General features: G+C 43.2%; 1 protein-coding gene across 1 annotated transcript in view; it reads right to left on the reverse strand.

Annotated features, from left to right (window-relative positions):
- SGK1 (serum/glucocorticoid regulated kinase 1) overlaps positions 1-17,247 on the reverse strand; it is a 76,249-nt gene extending 59,002 nt beyond the window's left edge. Inside the window, exon 1 of the mRNA XM_083607808.1 lies at positions 17,067-17,247. Coding sequence (XP_083463934.1) covers positions 17,067-17,135 — 69 coding nt within the window. The 5' untranslated portion in view covers positions 17,136-17,247. The remainder of the gene's footprint in view (positions 1-17,066) is intronic.
- Between the last annotated feature and the right edge of the window lie 361 nt (positions 17,248-17,608).

The following is a 17,608-nucleotide window of genomic DNA, read 5'->3' on the forward strand; positions in this document are numbered from 1 at the left end:
ACTGTTGCTAGTCAGTGTAGAGAATACTAATCTAGATGGACCAATGGTCTGGCTCAGTCTAAGAAAGGTTTTTCTGCTCCCCAGGGTCAGAGAGAGACAGATGGAGAGAACAAGGCTTGACTGGGCAATTCTACACAAGCTCTCCATCCTTTGCTAGCACAAGAGCACATGATTCCACAGTAGCATAATGGACAAGAGTATCATGTCATCATCCATAAACATCAAACGGGCAGTGACAACAACAAAAATATTTCAGACATTTATACTGCATTGTATCTTTTCTCAGTCTGCTATTCTTCCAAGCACATGGTTACAAAGTGCAAGAAACATATTGCCTGCCTTAGGTTTTTTTTTAAAAAAACAAATAATTCTAATAGATTTGCAAAAATCCTTTGCTAGGACCACTGCAACACAAATCCTTGTTTTGGAAACAGATGATGAAGAGAAGCCAGCAACAGTGATTCACCAGTTGGAGTCTCAGGGCTGGAGGCTTCCTCATAGCTGCTTGAGCACTAGGAAATCTATGTCTGAGATGGCTTGCTTTCATTTCCTTATTCCACATGCCTAGTTGTTTGTATATGAATATATGTGAGAGGATTCCAAAGACCTTTCCTGGTAAACAACTTCCCCTGGCACGCAGACAGGGTACAGCTTTAATAAGACTAAAAATATGCATTACATAAGGGAGGGTTATCATCTAAAGCGAAAAGCCCTCCAGGTAGGAGAGCATCTGGGATTTCATTTTGGCGTCCATACAGCTTCATTTGAAAGCATCAGAGTTTGGGTCAATGTGACCCAGACTGAACACAAGTGGCTCAGATTTCCTTAAAAACTAAGTGATTCACAGACAGGAGAGACAAGAAGGCAGGCAATGCATAAAGGCTAATAACAGATGCTAGATAACATATAATTTTGCAAGTGGGTACATGAAAAACACACATACCAGGATGGACTTGTCTTTATCAACACACCATCAAGCCCTGTCTGAGGTCTGTTTTTCCTGTTACGATTGCTCATCCTGATGATAGCGCACTTCCCTTTAAAAGTACATTTTTTACCTGTGGCAATCGTACAAAGCGCAACCAGGGATTTGTAAACAATCTGCATTGCTGCTGTTGTTTAGTTACTTATTTATCTGATGGATTTATAGTCTGGTCTTCCAGGGTGGTTCACAACAATGATGATAACAAAATGCCATGATCATAATAAAACAATTTCTGAAACCAAGAAATAATATAAAATAACAGTGAACAGCGGTGCTAAAACTCTCTGCAGAATTGCATCACAGGGGCTGAGAAAACATAAAGAGAGCCCTTCTGGATCAGACCAAAGGCCCAACTAGAACATGATGCTAGAGTCACCCCAGGAGGACACTGGAGGGTAGCACTATCTCTGTCATTCTTTGAAAGACGATCATCAAACAGTGTGACCAAGTTTGTTTAAGTGCTGTAAAGAGATCTGAAGCCAGACTGAAATCAGTCAAAAAAGCCTGTTTCCTTCAGGGTATACCCTCCAATATTTCTCTGATGAAAATAGGGATATCCAATAATAATAATAATAATAATAATAATAATAATAATAATAATAATAATTTTACTATTTATACCCCACCCATCTGACATGGGTGGGAAAACTCCATACCCTCCAACATTTCTCCATAGGGACATGCTAAGGAAAAGCAGGACATTCTTGGATCAAATCAGAAACCGGGGTGGCTTCTGTAAATCTGGGACGTCCCTGGAAAATAGGGAGACTTGGAGGGTCTGTCAGGGTTGATTGCAGCTGGCTTGCCAACATCCTCTCAATCAACTTGGCCAACCACTCTGTCAGTCACTTTGGTGGTGGCAGTGAAATATACAAATGAAGGCTGTGACCGTGTACCCCTGTACCTCAGAGTAAACCCTATTGAACTCAATGGGACTTGCTTCTTAGTAGACATGAGTAGGATTGCGCTGCTAATGACTTGCCTTAGGGATGGGAAATATGTGACCCTCCAAATCTTGTTGGACTCCCACTCCCAACAGTCGGAGCCAGCATGGACAGTTTACATGTATGATGAGTGTTGTAATCCAACAACATCTGCAGGGCCAGCTATCTCCCAGCCAAAAACACAGTTAGAATGGTGTTACTTTGTTTCCTCGAACATTGCAAATTAACTTAAACTTCCAAAATGGCTGTCATTTAACATTGTTAAATCACCACAGACCATTGCCTCTGACCACCTCAGGCAAGCAGTCCAAAACTGGAAGCCAGGCCGAGAGATGATAGCAGCCAATAATCCACAGGCAGCTCAGAAGTTAATTTCAATAAATGGTATCCTTGAGGCCATTTTTGCTGCTTCAGTAATCTGGTTGCAAGCCAAAGTAAAAGGTGGACAAGATGAGCAAATCCACCTGCCAGAGAGAAAGCCAAAATAGAGAAATATTTCTCCCCTGAGAGGATTAGAGGAAGGATGGAGTGTATAAACTAGAGACTCAAGGAGGAACCAGCACTAAAAGCATTAAAGGAATTATTCAACAACACAATAAATCAAAGCTGCAAACCTAGTTATTAAAAGTGCAGCCATCCAACTTGGACCCCGGGGGGAACATAACCAGTGACATTACTCACAGATGAGCCACTGTCAAGACAAAACGTACAAACTATGAGATAAACAGCAGGTTCAAAATAATAATAATGAGCTGAGATACCTATGTTCCTCCTGAGGACTCTGCCGCTTCTTTTCTGCAAGGTTTTAGACAGGCACTGTCTAAATTATAGTGCCCCTACTCTTGAGGGATGCATTTAGGGTGATAGAATATTGCTCTTCAAACACTCCAGTGGCTGTGGAGAGACTTTTCATGCATGCTTACAGCTCCACTTCCTACACTGGATCCTAAAGCTTGGAAGAGTGGAAACTGAAATCATAGAAGATGCATGATCTAGAGTGCAATCCTGCACACAGGTAGGCTACTTAAATCCCACCAATGTCAAAGGGCTCATTTAATCACCTTACTCTGTTTGCAGCCACTCAGCTCCATCCTATTCATACCCTCCAACTTTTCTCTGATGAAAATAGGGATGCCCTATCACATAATAATAAGAAGAATTTTACTATTTATACCCCACCCATCTGACAGGGTTGCCACTCTGGGTGGCTTCTAACACATATAAACACATAATAAAACATTAAACATAAAAAACCCTTCCCTATACAGCCCTGCTCAGATGGCGCAGGGGTCGGAAAACTCCATACCCTCCAACATTTCTCCATAGGGATGTCCTAAGGAAAAGCGGGACATTCTGGGATCTAATCAGAAACTGGGATGGCTTCTGTAAATCTGGGACGTCCTGGGAAAATAGGGACACTTGGAGGGCCTGACTATGTATGCCTTAATGGACAATTCATATGAGGCCTATTTCAAGAAGGGTGCATAGGGATTATTGCAGCACTGAATCAGATTTGTAGAGGTGTAGAGGAAGCTCCTGTTGGATTTCAGTCATATCTAATAGCTCTCAGTGTTTTGCAAGAGGACTATAGGGGATCCGCTCTGGGGAATCTCCCCATCTTGAACTTCTCTGCTATCTGATATGGTTCGTATTGAGTCGGGGCTTCATTCTGGACTGGAGAAGCCACTCCTCTATGGTGTGTATTTCTATTAGAATTATAGCAATTCTTTCCAACGCGCATCTATACAAATAAATGGGCACAGGGGTGCCAACTTGAATAAAATATTGTGTGGGGGTGTGTGTAAGCCCCACCCTGCATAACTGATCACATGACACAGTGCATTCACACCATTTGAATGGCAATGTCCATCCACTTTTGGGGGCCCCAGCCCCCTCAAATATTTTATTGGGGAGCCCAAAGGGACCTCACCCCCTAGGAGTCGGCTCCTTTGAATGGTCATATGCCAACTTTATGCAAATCTGTGTCCTACCTCTTTTGGGCCTCTCTTTTTTTGGCATTTTCAATCTGAAGGCCCTCTGCCTGAGTCCTTGGAAAGCCCCTGCTGGCCAGAGGCATGGCTCTGTGCCAGGCAACTTCGTATGTGTACAAACAGGAGCATTGCCATAGCAAATACTGCACCACTGTGTAAATACAGTAATAAGGGAAGTGGAGTAAGATTTTGCTGAGAAAAAGTCGGAATAATAAACCAGACTAGAGTGCAGACTGGGGAAGTATATAAACAGCGGACAGACTGAACCCCTTACGTTGAGGGAAAGAATGTAAACATCAGGATCCCAAGTTTCTTTAAAATTACCATGAAACTAAATATCCTTGTAGCAAGAAATCTGAGCTCTTGCCTGGGGATGAGCACCAAAGGGAACGATGTTATCCTTGCACCAGCCCTGAGGGAGAACTATGCATTCGCTTCACATTCCTGTGGGGACAAGACTGCTGAACAAACACGCGAACCTACTGATTAGTGGCCATCTCTGGTTAAAGAATAAATCTTTAGGAAAACACACCTGGAGAGATGCTTGACACCAAAGAAAGTGAACATGGAGCAGTCCTAAAAGTGAAATCCAATGCTATACATATTTAGTAGGCTTCCCAGCCAGGGGAAGATGGGGGGGGGGAGTTACATAAGCTGCTTTCCGTTTCCCTTTGAATTGGGCTTGGGTGCGATTGAAAATGACTTGATCCAGATGAAAGCAGGCACCTGAGCCAATTTATTCAGGCAAGCGTCATTAGGGAGGTTTATGTTTATAGGAAGAAATAGCGAGGACTTTCAAACATATTGATAGCTTTAGAAACAGTGTCACTGCCAGAGATCAAGTGAAGGAAAGGGAGGGAAGAGAGACTCCTTGTGGGATCTCATGTTTGTTTGCACATTTACAGCAAGGTGGAGGAGCAGCAATCAGATATTTCTGCATTCAGACTCAAAGATGCTCATAACTTCCTGAAAAGATTCATTAGGGAATCCTTGCCTCAGAGCTTGTCTGGCTCCTACTTCTCTCCAACACACTCACCCTCCAGATACTCGTTGGCATTCATGAGATGCTCTTTATGGATTCCCTTTGATCTGAGGCATCATCAAAGGCGAGCCGATATCTCTGAGTATTTATTCATGAATGTCTCCAGTAGAAGTAAATGCGATCTGTCTCACTCTGAAACTCTGTCCTAACACCAACAAACCAATCCGGCCCAAATCAAAGCACTTTGAGGTCTGGCAGATTTCAATGGCAGTGCTGAGCACAGCCTTCAGTCTCTCCTGTTGAAATCAATGGACCTTAGACATGCTTCATGTCAGTCAGAAGGTGTCTGAGCTGATGAATTAGCTATGAGGAGAGGGAAGAATGCTGCACTCCTAATCCAAATATATGCTTATGCAACAGCCATGTCTACTTATGTGTTGCCCTGGTAAGGTGGTGCAAACAGAACCAATCAAGGGGAGGACAGGAGAAACTAAATATAGCATCCCATTCCCCTTTCAACCTGTTTGCTGACTGAAGGGTGAAGCAAGGTTAACGGGAAGACCATCAAGCCTGAGGGTAGTTCTGCTGGTCTCTTGCAGCAGGAACAATAACTTTAAAGTTTTAAGGCACTTTAAAAACAAGCAATAATGCATTATGCCCGAGTATCCTTGTTCATCAAATGCATGAAGGTTACCTTCAGTTGGTAGGGGAGGGATATATAGTGTTTCAGTCACGTACTTAGGGCTTAATTGCATCTGGGAGTGAGGACAATTCAAATTCTTGAATGTCTTCCTTTGGGCAGAATTGCCAGATGGAGGGGATATGTGAGCTGCCCTGTGGATAGAGCTTTGGAAATGTTGGTCATTCTGCATTCCACAAGGGGAAGGCAAATGTCTAATCTCCCAGTCTGATAGGGGAAAGGTATATCAGTGGGAGGGGAAAGTGGTACACTGCAGAATGCAAAAGCATTCCAGGTAGTATCTTTGAAGAAGTGAAAGGCTATCAATGGCTACTCATCATGATGGCTGTGCACCACCACCAATAACAGAGGCAATATGCCTCTAGATACCGGTAGCTGGGGATCATGAACGGGAGACAGCTATGCGCTCATGTGTGGCTTGCACATGAATCTAGTTAGTTACTGTGAGAACAGAATGCTGGACTACATGGGCCTTGGGTCTGATCCAGAAGGGCTCTCTCTAAGCCCCTGAGGAAACTGTGCAGTTTCAGTATCATGGTTTTAATAGGCACTGACACTCACTCCCTGCAGATGACATTCGTCGATTTCACAGTGTGACAAAACTATGACATTCATTTCATTTTCCCAGGAGCTCTTATGCAGCTTGTTTGTCTGCCAAAGCAATGCAATGGCCTATTTGGCAACCTCCTGCATCAGCTACCGAGGAGATCAAGACTTCTGTATTGTTCTCTTCTCGCCAGACGTGCTCATAGTTTCTGACTTTGCACTGGTCTAGCGCCAGCTGGGATCGTCTAAGGAGGGCAGCCTACAGTAAGTGATGTTACGGCTGTTGAGATGAGTTATGATAGCAGAACTGTCATCATACTCAGCAGATGAGCAGCTTCCAAGAACTGCATTCCAAATTCCCTGTCCTTCCCTGAGCACAGATATAGACATGTTCAGAGAGGCACATCCAACACGCACAGGAGAGGGATGGGAATATCATATCATTCCTCTTGTCTGCAGTCATTCAAATGGCATGAATGGTATGAAGAGCAAGGTAATGTTAAAATGTCCAAAGCTATCTAATGCCAATCAGATCTTCTTTTCTGGATGAAGCCTCCTTTCACACTTTTGCTGTATGTTCCAAAAACAGAGTGAGAGGCATCTACAGATGTTGTGTTTAGAGGCCAGAGACAGCAATAAGGCTATACTTATTAGATGAAGTGGTTTATTTTACAGTACTTTCCTTGCTCACATTTAACATGCAGACTCATCCTTTCCCTTCCAGAATTTTCTGTGAGTCCTGAAGTGGACTAATTTATCCTTAGCTCAGAGCACTTTGGAATCCTGGTCTGGATCAAGCAACAGATCATAGACATTACAGGAGAGGGACTGAAAAATGTGGAGAGTTGGCATGTCCGACACTTCAAGTCTCCTCTATGTATGATGTTAGAAAGGAGATCCCATAGATTTTATTCTCTGCCTTTCTCCTCTCAGTATTGCACCACATCTACTACACACGGATACATATGGATACAGAGGTACCACACTGTAGAAGAGATCCAGCAAAGGCAAAGGGTTGAATAACAGAATAATAGAATTGTAGAGCTGGAAGGGACCAAGGGTCATCTAGTCTAACCTGCTGAAATGGAAGAATCTTAACTAAAGCATTCATGACAGATGGCCATCCAACATCTGCTTAAAAACCTCCAAGGAAGGAGAGCCCACCACCTCTTGTGGGAGTCTGTTCCACTGTCAAACAGCTCTTACTGTCAGAAAGTTCATCCTGATGTTTAGTCAGAGAAGTGATATGGAGAAGATATGGTGATCTCTTCATCCTCACAATTTCCCTTTTCCCTTTGCCTGTTTCCCTTTGTCCTTTTCATGCTTATATTGCTACCTCACAAATGTTTCAAGACCATCTCCCTCGTGGTTTTAGTTTGTGAGAGCACCAAGAGATATCTTTGTGGCCACAAATAATTTATGTACTTCGTGATCAAGGATATTTTCTTGCATTGCTGTTGCAGTAGTAATTTTAAAAAAAAGGTGCTGGTTGGGCTCATCCTTCTCAAATTTACACGTGGATTATGAGAGTTCATAAACTTGTATATACCCTACTTGGTCCCTACCAAACTGAGGTTTCACCTGAGAGTCTGAGAAGCACTGGACATTCTCTTTCCTTCTTTTGATTTGCTCAAGCAAACCATTGCATGGCCTTAGGAGCAGCCTTTTTTATAATAATAATAATAATAAACTTTCATGAAAATGTCCAATTTTGTGCATTGTCATCTTCTCAGAAGTATTTCTCTCATTTCACCTTGTCCTCTTCCCCATCTGCTTAGCACATGGGATGCTCAGAGGGGGTCTGCTCTGCTGAATGCACGAGATAAAAACATTCTAAGTCTGTTCCAAAGAGAAGCTGAGCACCTGTATTTTTTTTTACTAGATGCAATTAAACTTCAGTGATTCAGTTGCCCAGTATCAAGGGAAGAAAAGTATGATGGGAAAGACATTTGCTTCTTATTTGGGTTGTAGCCCACCAGAGTCTTATTTTGTTGAAATCTGTTTTAAATGCTACTTACTAACAGTTGAAGAAAGGGGGAAAAAGAATGCCTCCACCTTTTTTTTTTTTAAAGCATTAGACAGTTTTAAAAAATAGGCAACTGTCCCAGATCTAGCTGGCATTTTCAAGATTTCCCCTTCCGTCTCCCGAGGGAAAAGCCATTATCATCCTAAAGAGTCTAGTTTGCAGTGGTTTCTTGGATCTATTCCTGGCTCTGCAAAAGTAATGTCGCAAGAAGCAGAGCATAAAGCATATTTCCCATGAATTATACCACAAATGCTACTTAACCACATACAGTCAGCTCTAAATGTTTCTTTTTAAGGGACTTAAATACTGTTATAGGGCTCTTAATATGCAATTAGAAAACAGGCAAATAATTATGCACTCTCCTCCTCAGCAGCTTACCCCCCTTGAGCAAGCAAAGCATTTTACCCCATCTCACTTGCATGCTAATTACATAAATTGTTTTCAGTGCAGGAGATCAGACCTAAAATGTGCCGATCAGTACCCTAATAGATATTGCTGCCCTCTCCCCTTCCCCATTGTCCCTGACCATTGGCCATGCTGGCCAAGGTTAATGGGAGCTGGCACTCGACAACATCGAGTGGGCCAGAAGTTAGCCAACCATGGGTTAGACAAATGAAGGATGTGTCTATCAGCAAATAGTAGCCAGGAAAGCTAAATAGATCCTCCATGTAGCAGTAGACCTCTGAATTCCAGATGCTGGAGCCAATGAGAGAGAATGGCCATCACCTGCATGTCCTGCTTCTCAGCCCTTGGCAGTCCAGTCTGGCTGGCCCCCTGCCAGGCTAGGTGTGATCCTGTCAGTCAGTGCATTTGTATTTTATGATAATGCAACTGTAATAAGGAAGTGCCTTTGAGCACGTGCAGAGTCTACCACCTCACCACAACGAACCTTACCTGTGCTGGATTAGGACAAAGAACATATATAGGAGTGCATGGCCCAAGTAGGCTTGAAGCCCAGGGCATATTCAGTTCAGAAACTGGTCACTCTTGATTCTGATGTGAGTGCATTTTCCAAAACACAGAATATCACTTTTTACAAGTTTTGAGAAATGGATGAAAGCATGAAGCAGGAAATGTCTCTTTTGTCCTTACAAGTCCAGCCCTACCATTAGCCAGAGTGAGTGAGGTGGCAGCCTCAGTAAGCAGTTAGGAACATAGGAAGGTGCCTTAAACCATTGTTCCATCTGGCTCAGTAGTGTCTGACTGACAGCAGCTCCCCACAGTTTAAGGGCGGTCCCTCCACCCAGCCCTTCCCAGAGATGCTGGGCATTGAATTTGGGACCATCTACATGCAAGATAGATGCTCTTCTGTGGAGCTACAGCCCTTCCCAAATATGGGGGGGGGGAGCCATTTTTCCTGAGCTTACTAGCCATTCTCCTCTGTTGGTAGACAGAGCTGTGTGTGCCACATAGCCTCTCTGTGCCTCCTAAACTAGCCTGTTTTTCTCCAGTGTGATAGAAGTGGCTGCCCTATTGCCAGTGTTGATTCAGTTGCCAGTCCAGTCAGCTTCTGAACATGGAGTGAGCAGGCGACAGGCGCCATCTTGTCTTGGGCTGAGTTGTCTTCATAGCTTGGCCCAAGTTGCTAATTACTGAACATTTTCTAGGATAAGCCAGTTGACAAGACTTTAATCTTTTTCTCAGGCTTTTGATTAATGAACCCTAAATCCACCCGAGTATAAATAAACAACGAAGAGTCGTTTCTTGCATTCTCTTGCTGCCTTTTGGAGAGTGTTACATTCTTGTTCCCATTCATCATTTATTTATCTTTTTAGCCTTTCTCAACGGACAAATAGCTTCCCCTTAATAAAACTGGGAAAAGCCTAGGTTACTGCTTTATCTGCCACTGTACTTAGTAAGACGGACATTTTGGTGCTCGCAAAATGTTTCTTTCTCCCTGCTCTCTTTCCTTCATCCCATTTGATCAGATGTCACACCATGTTATTTCATGAAAGCTGAAGATGATCTCTCTTAAGAAGCTGAGCAATAAACTTTTTTTTTTCAAGGGAAGGAGCATCAAAGACAGAGTGGGGAGAATAAAACGGTGCACTTTGAAACAGCTCTTATTAAAGCCATCTGGCAGCAATTTCGGCATATATAAATATGCAGGCATAGGAAGAAGTGTAACCTCTACATCCCAGGAGACATAGAAAATGCATTTCAATATTCCCCACCCCATGGTTTACTGATCAGATCCTCTCAGGATATCGCCAGCAGGGTTGCCATACGTCTGGATTGTCCCAGACATATACAGAATACTGCTGTCGGCAGCAGTGTCAAGGTGGAAATTGGGAAAATGTCCAGGAAAATCTGGATGCATGGCAGCCCACATCAGCAGTGCCGTTTGGGCTGTTTTTCCATAAAAATAGCTCAAAAACGGCATTTCTTTTTGTGATTTTGCCCCAAAAGCTCAACTTTGGGCAAAACTTTAAAAATATGGCAGCCCAAATTGCCAGTCCAGTCTACAAAGTACTATGTTTTGTTTTGTTTTTGAAAATTATATTACTAATACAAAGAAAAATGGAATGTGCATTGCCTGCCCCTTCAGACCTTCTACTGAATGTGCAGAGGGCAGGAGGGTGGAGCAAGCATGGATGTCCACATTAGGGCGGCCCTTGGAACAGTATCTGGAATTACAATCTTGTCTTTCGGTGGTGTTATGAGGGTGGGTTTTTTCCAGGGTAGGCAGTATGCCTGGGCCCCCTTCTAATTCTGGGATCCAGCAAGTGCTAAAATCTAAGCAAAGATTCAAATTGATGAAATAGCCACACAAGTTTCTCTAAGTATGGGCCATTAAGGTAACAAAAGAACTGGCTGTGTGCGGTCATGTTGTTTGGATGCAACTACTCTATTCCAAACTTAAAAATGGAAAGCTTAATGCTGGTGATCAACAAAAGAGGTTTAAAGACTCTCTCAAGGCAAATCTAAAAAAATGTTGTATAAGACAATTGGGAAACACTGGCTTGTGAGCGCTCCAATTGGTGAACAGTCTTTACCAAAGGTGTCATAGACTTTGAAGACAATTGAACTCAGGATGAAACGGAAACATGTGCTAAGAGGAAGGCACCTTTGGCAAAACCTCACCGTGATGAACTCCTGCCTGGAAACCTATGTCCCCACTGTGGAAGGATGTGTGGATCCAGAATTGGCCTCCACAGTCACTTACAGACTCACTGTTAAGACCATGTTCATGGAAGGCAATCTTACTTGGCTTTGAGTAATCAAAGAAGAAGAAGAAGGGCACTCCCCTCCTCAGCTTACTGGTACAGTGGTACCTCGGGTTACAGACGCTTCAGGTTACAGACTCCGCTAACCCAGAAATAGTACCTCAGGTTAAGAACTTTGCTTCAGGATGAGAACAGAAATTGTGCCACGGTGGCAGCGGGAGGCCCCATTAGCTAAAGTGGTACCTCAGGTTAAGAACAGTTTCAGGTTAAGAACAGACCTCCAGAACAAATTAAGTTCTTAACCTGAGATACCACTGTAATTAGAAAGACAAAGGCCAGAACTGGGTGTTGTGTGTGTGAGCCAGAAGTTGGCAAGCTGGACATCTGGGAAACAGAACCATGCCTGATGTCTGCTGAAACCCAAGGCTGGGCTATGGGAGAAGCAAGACTCTCTTGAGTGTTAATGCTATGAACCCCTTCATCATAGGCTCAGGTAGTATATACGGTATATGTAAATAAACCATACATCATAAAGACACCACAGATCTCTAGGTAAGTGACTGGAACCCCTGAAATCTATCCCTGCTTGGTGATTGGGGTGGCGTGCAATGTAAGATCAAGCTTTCCTCCCAGGCACAATTGCTGTGGTAATGCCAAAGAAGGCATGTTGATTTAAATGGGGATGACATCTGATTTCTCATTGAGCAGGACCAATGTTTCTAATAACTATCACTTAAAAGTTTCTAAGCATGAATCATCGTGCCTCTGACCTCCATCTAGCAAACTCAAATATTTCTATTCTGATGACCCCAAAATGTTCGGAAATGTCAAGAGACAGCGTGTGACAGCGTGAAGCCAACCAAGGGGGAATTATACCTCAGCAAGGAGAAACACACACAGCCTGGAGCAGTTTAAGAAGTTATTTCCTTGGTCTTTGTAGATTAGGCTACTGATGCACCAGAATGATGCCACTCTGTATCAGATAGTAATTATTTTCTCCTCTACTGAAAACAGCAAGGTAATGAAGGAATACACACACTATCAGCCTAAGCTATAAACGCGTGTGTGATTTTTCTCAAAAACTTAAGAAATTATATCTGCAAGAAATTATAGGAAAATCCCTACCTTACTATAATAAAATAGAAACAAAAATAGCTTGTCTAAAACACCCACTTCCTGGCATTGCATAATTGTCCAGACCTTCAGAAGGGGGGCCATTTGCATGCTGAAACAGGTAACTCCTGTAGGAAACACCCCCCCATGCCTCTGTTTGCACCATGTTTTAAGACACACACTTGAAAGAGAGGGCAACCCCACAATGCTGGAAAGATATGGAATGCATTCCAGGTTATTGCTTCAGGGTGCATATAAATTATGAATTGTGTGTTATTGCTTTTGTTCTCTTATGAATACGGTTTCAAGAGACAAGAACAAGCACACGTTTGTCTCCTTAAGAAACAAGAATTCCGGTCTGCTTACTGAAGACACTTTTACTGTCTTATTCCGTTTCTTCTATGACTGAAAAATTAAATGCTTGATTTCGGTCAGGAATTGGCAGGCTGTGTTCCCTCAGGAGTTGTGAGGTGCCAAGTCCTGTCAGCTTCAGCCAGCATGTTCAGTGGTGAGGAACCAGGGGAGAAGCAGTCCAACATCTGAAGAGCCACAGACCCCCCACCCCTGATTTAAATGAATGCAGAGTATTGGTAATAAACATTAGACTGTAGCCAACCAGGTCCTACTTTAAGCAGACCCACTGGGAATTAATGGTGTTAAATCATGACCATTGATTTCAATGGGTTAATTCTGAGTAGGGCTAGCATTGGACATAATCCTTAAGAGTGTGAAGTTTCATACAATCGCTATAACATTTAAATCAGGTTACTGCCTCCTATATGTGCAGCGTTAGAATGACTACACTGGTGGGCTACTGCAGCAGTGCGTGTAACATCAGAAGAACCTCAAGTCATAAGCAAAGTACTCTCAGTTTGGGATTTTGTGGCTGAAAATAACATTTTTTGGGTTTTTTATGGTTTCAGGATCCAGTTCATCAAAATAACATTTTCTTACTTATAGCCAGTACTTTTTTCTGGGGGGGCCGCAGGGGTACGCATACTCCTAAACATTTTGTGAATCTAAGTTTGGCCTCATTGAGGGGCAGTATTTCAATATGAGTAGGAAAATGAGAGTACTCCTAAACATTTTTAAAAGAAAACAAACACTGGTTATAAGCTCATTCGCAGGCACTTCTACAGAGTATTGTTGTGGGGGTCAGATCACCAAGGAAGCAGGCAACAAAATTTAGAAAGGTTCTCATGTTGCCTGGAATCACAGAATTGTAGAGTTGGAAGGGTAGAGTTGGTCATCTAGTCCAACCCCCTGCAATGCAGGAATCTCAATTAAAGCATCCATGACAGATGGCAATCCAACCTGCTTAATTCATACAAGTTCATTCAGCATGATACCCAAATCTCCAGCAACTTTAAAGATCAAATTTCTTTCCATATTTCCCAAATATGTTGGCTTATGTATTATGCCAATGGCTAAGGGCCAGACTAAACATGCCCATTTTTTCTTTCTTTTTTAAAAATGTAAATAGCTACAACATCCTCCTGACCAGTACTGAGATTTTGGTGGGTGAGCTGTGGGACTTCGCCCTTTTGCTCACTGCCATGTTTCCAATAAAAATCACCCCCAACCCCTGAGATGCTATAATCAAGGGTAGGGTAAAGTCTTTTTCAGCAGATCCTTGAAATCTGGACATCCAAAAGGGGCTCTGGATTTCATGAGTCTGTTGGTGCATCTTACCTGTGGTTACCGATTCACACACACTTTTAAGTAGAACACACATAAATGAGTTCAACATAGGGAAAGCATAGCAGGCAAATATTCATAATGTGTTTTTCCTGTCTGATTTTTGGCAGAGGCTGAAGCTAGAAGAATTCCTTGGTGATGGTTAAAATCTATTTGGAGAAAATTCTGCAATGAATTTAGACTGAATGTAACACAAGGTACTGTTGTGCAAATAAAACACAAGAGCTGAGTAACCTTTCCATGTTGATATTGATCAGCTATTGATTAGAAATAGCCACTCAAGGTCTAAAACATCAGGGATTCTGTGGCAAATAGTTCACAGTAGCTTTGGATCACAGGAAGAACTCAGGATAGTGAGGGATCAAAATGTCTCAAAGCAATTTGTCAAAAATATACCACTTGCATTAGGTTTTCTGCCTGCAATCTCTATCCTGAAGCCCAATCCTATGCACAGTTAATCAAAGGTAAAGCCCAGTTTCAGTGGGACTTTACTCTCAACCAGGGCTTCAATTCTACCATCTTATACCTGGGAGTAAGAGATTATAGGTCTGAAACTTAATGGGACTTACAACACCATCCTGTATATGAATCCAGAAGTAAGTGAATTTAAGATTGCATCCTTAGTGACAGATTGCAGACCTAGTCATATGTTCATAATGTGGCTTAAATGAACATGTGAGGAGCTCTGAGCACCTGCAAGTGCATTAGCTCCACCTCCATGCACATCGCGCTCCACCAATTCAAGTCTGCAGAAGGTTACCATGAATTTAAGAACCTTGGAAAACCCAGATTACAAAACGTGCAGAAGCCTCCTTGAGTTCAGGAGGCTTCCCCAATGCAGACAGCCATCCTTGAATGTGCAGGGAGCAATGCAGATGGGGCAGAGCTGGCATGCTCATGGATGCTCTCCCCTCCTTGTGTCTTAAGCCATATTATGAACACCTGAACAGGGCTCATGGCCGCAGTGAGGACAAGTACTGCCATACCAGCTTTATAGAAAGCTGTCTTCTAAGTCAGACCTTTGGTCCATCTAACTCATTGGCAGTGACTCTTTGAGATTCAGGCAGGGGTTTGTTTCAGCCCTACATGGATATGTCAGAAACTGAACCTGGGTCCTTCTTCATGCAGATGCTCTAGCATTGAGTTATGGTCCTTCCTTGCTGGGCAGATGTCTCCAGTTTTCTATCTGATGCATGGAGGCTGTTGCTCTTGACTTATCATTCAGAGGTCCTAATTTATGCCACAGAAATGAAGAGGAGCTGGGCACGGGTGTCTGAGCAGAGGTTCTCCGCGTTTGACTGGTGGGCTAAATGAAGTGACAGCTTCCTCCATATAAGGCAGGCGGGAGGTGAATGGGAATGGGTGAATGAATGAACGGAACTGTCTGCCTTGTTTTACTACTCCGCCTCATTAAAGAGAATCCCCAGCCCTAATCATTCAGAAAAACAAAAGAAATCCTTACAAGAAGGAACTCTGTAGAAGCTTATCCACCTGTGTTGGCTTGAAAAACACAGTCTTGCTTTTGTCTTGTTTGTTCAGAATTCCTGTGTTGCCACCATACGGGGAAAATGTTCCTGCTGTATTAGCAAAATTTGATGGAATATCAGATCCCTGAATGATGGTGGGTGCTGTTAACATACTACTAAGGAACTATATGGGAACATAATTGCATGTATACACACAGAGATTTCCACATGCATTGCAATATGCAGCCTTTCATCTCATGAAACACTAATTGCAATTATTCGAACACACTGAATCAGGCAAGCAGGCTAAGAAGAACCCAAGTATTTTAGTGGCGCTAGGGATGCTGTCATTGTCTTACACAGCAAGTGCCTGCCTGATGCTTCTTCTCTGCCTCTGCTCTTATTGCTATTCGGTCGGCTGTGGGTTACTGGGTAGATTATAGGCGGTGCCATAGTTTTGCTGAACCTGCAAACATCTTAGCACAAAGCAATGAATGGAGGTGATATAATGCAGCACTTTGCTAGGTGTGAATGAATGGGCTGGAGCCAGCAGGTGAAGTGGACAAGAGAGAGGGAGACACAGAGTGGGAGAACTGCAGAACTGGGATCCTACTGGCACTCAGTTCTCATCGTTATAGCCACATATTGTTGTATTGTGTTGATGTGCATAATGCTTTCCTATATTTTCACCTGTCAGAGCTCACCTTTATAATTCTACATTTCAGGGCATATGCCCCCATTTTACAGAAAGAGGAATTAAAGTAGGTCGCAGAGCATTTCCACCACCCTACCACCCCAAGATGGGAAATTGAGAGGGAGGAGAAAAAAACAAACAGATTTGCCAAAGAGAGTTAACAGTTAATTAGACAACTTCAGAATATCAGAAAAGTCCCTCTAGGTTAGCTCAATGGTTTATCTAGCCTAGTGCTTTGCTTCCATCAGTGGACAGCTAGATACCCCTGGGAAGAGCACAACAGTTCTCTCCTGTTGTTAGTCCCCAGCATTTGGTATTCAGAGATATACTGCTCCTGTACATGGAAGTTCCTTTTAGCTATTGTGGCTAAAACAAGAATCAAGACCACTTGGCTCTCTCTCTCTCTCACTATACCTCTGGTCCTTCTCTGCTAATGCACACACCTTTTTTTAGGTATCTTCCTCCAGATAATGCCTTGTTCTGGGTCTGTGAGTAGTAGCAACACATTCCTCACCAAACAGCATTTACGTAATGCCACAATCATCGCCCAAAATGCACTTTCTGTTTGAAATTGGTACAATTACGCCACTGTTAAAAAAAATGACCATAGTTTTGCATGCTATCCATACTGGCGGTTCGCTCTTAAACACACACACAAACACGCTCCTAATGCTCCCGCGTCTCTCTCTCTTTTGGCATCACAGTAAATGATCACATCAATTAAAAAAAAAAACCCAACAGAGAGCATCCTTACCCTCTTTTTAAAGAACTGAAAAGCGGAACACTTCTTGACTGGGAATCCATTCATGTCTTTGTTGACCATTTTCCTCGAGGGAGGCAGACACACAGCAATAGATCCAGGACAGGACTCCCTTTCGCTAGCAGCGCATCTGTTTCGCTCAGCGTCCCTCCTGGAGCCGGTGAATGAAGACAGAGCAGGGCAGGAGAAGCACAGGCTGGGCTCAGGCGACTTATCCCCTCTCACACATTCATTCTGCTGCACTGGCTACTGCAGCCTCGGCAGCAGCTGTTGCTGACTAGCTCTTCCCCCTCCCCAGTTGTGCTTAAAAAGAACGTTCCATATACATGCACATCAAAGGAGCCGCTATAGAATCCAGAGACAGTTAGCCAATCAGCTGGGGATGAGATGCGGGGCGGGGGGGGAAGGACCTGGCTTCGCTTTACGCGGTGTGGTTCCTGAAAGCCTCCTAAGCAAAAGCAGACAGGCAGGCAGGCAGGCGATTGCTCTTCTTCAGGTGATGGTGTGATTCACTGCTGTTTGGGAGGAGAGAGATG

The sequence above is a fragment of the Podarcis filfolensis genome (genome assembly GCF_964270895.1).
Source record: "Podarcis filfolensis genome assembly, chromosome: 3".
In the NCBI taxonomy this organism is placed as follows: Eukaryota; Metazoa; Chordata; class Lepidosauria; order Squamata; family Lacertidae; genus Podarcis; species Podarcis filfolensis.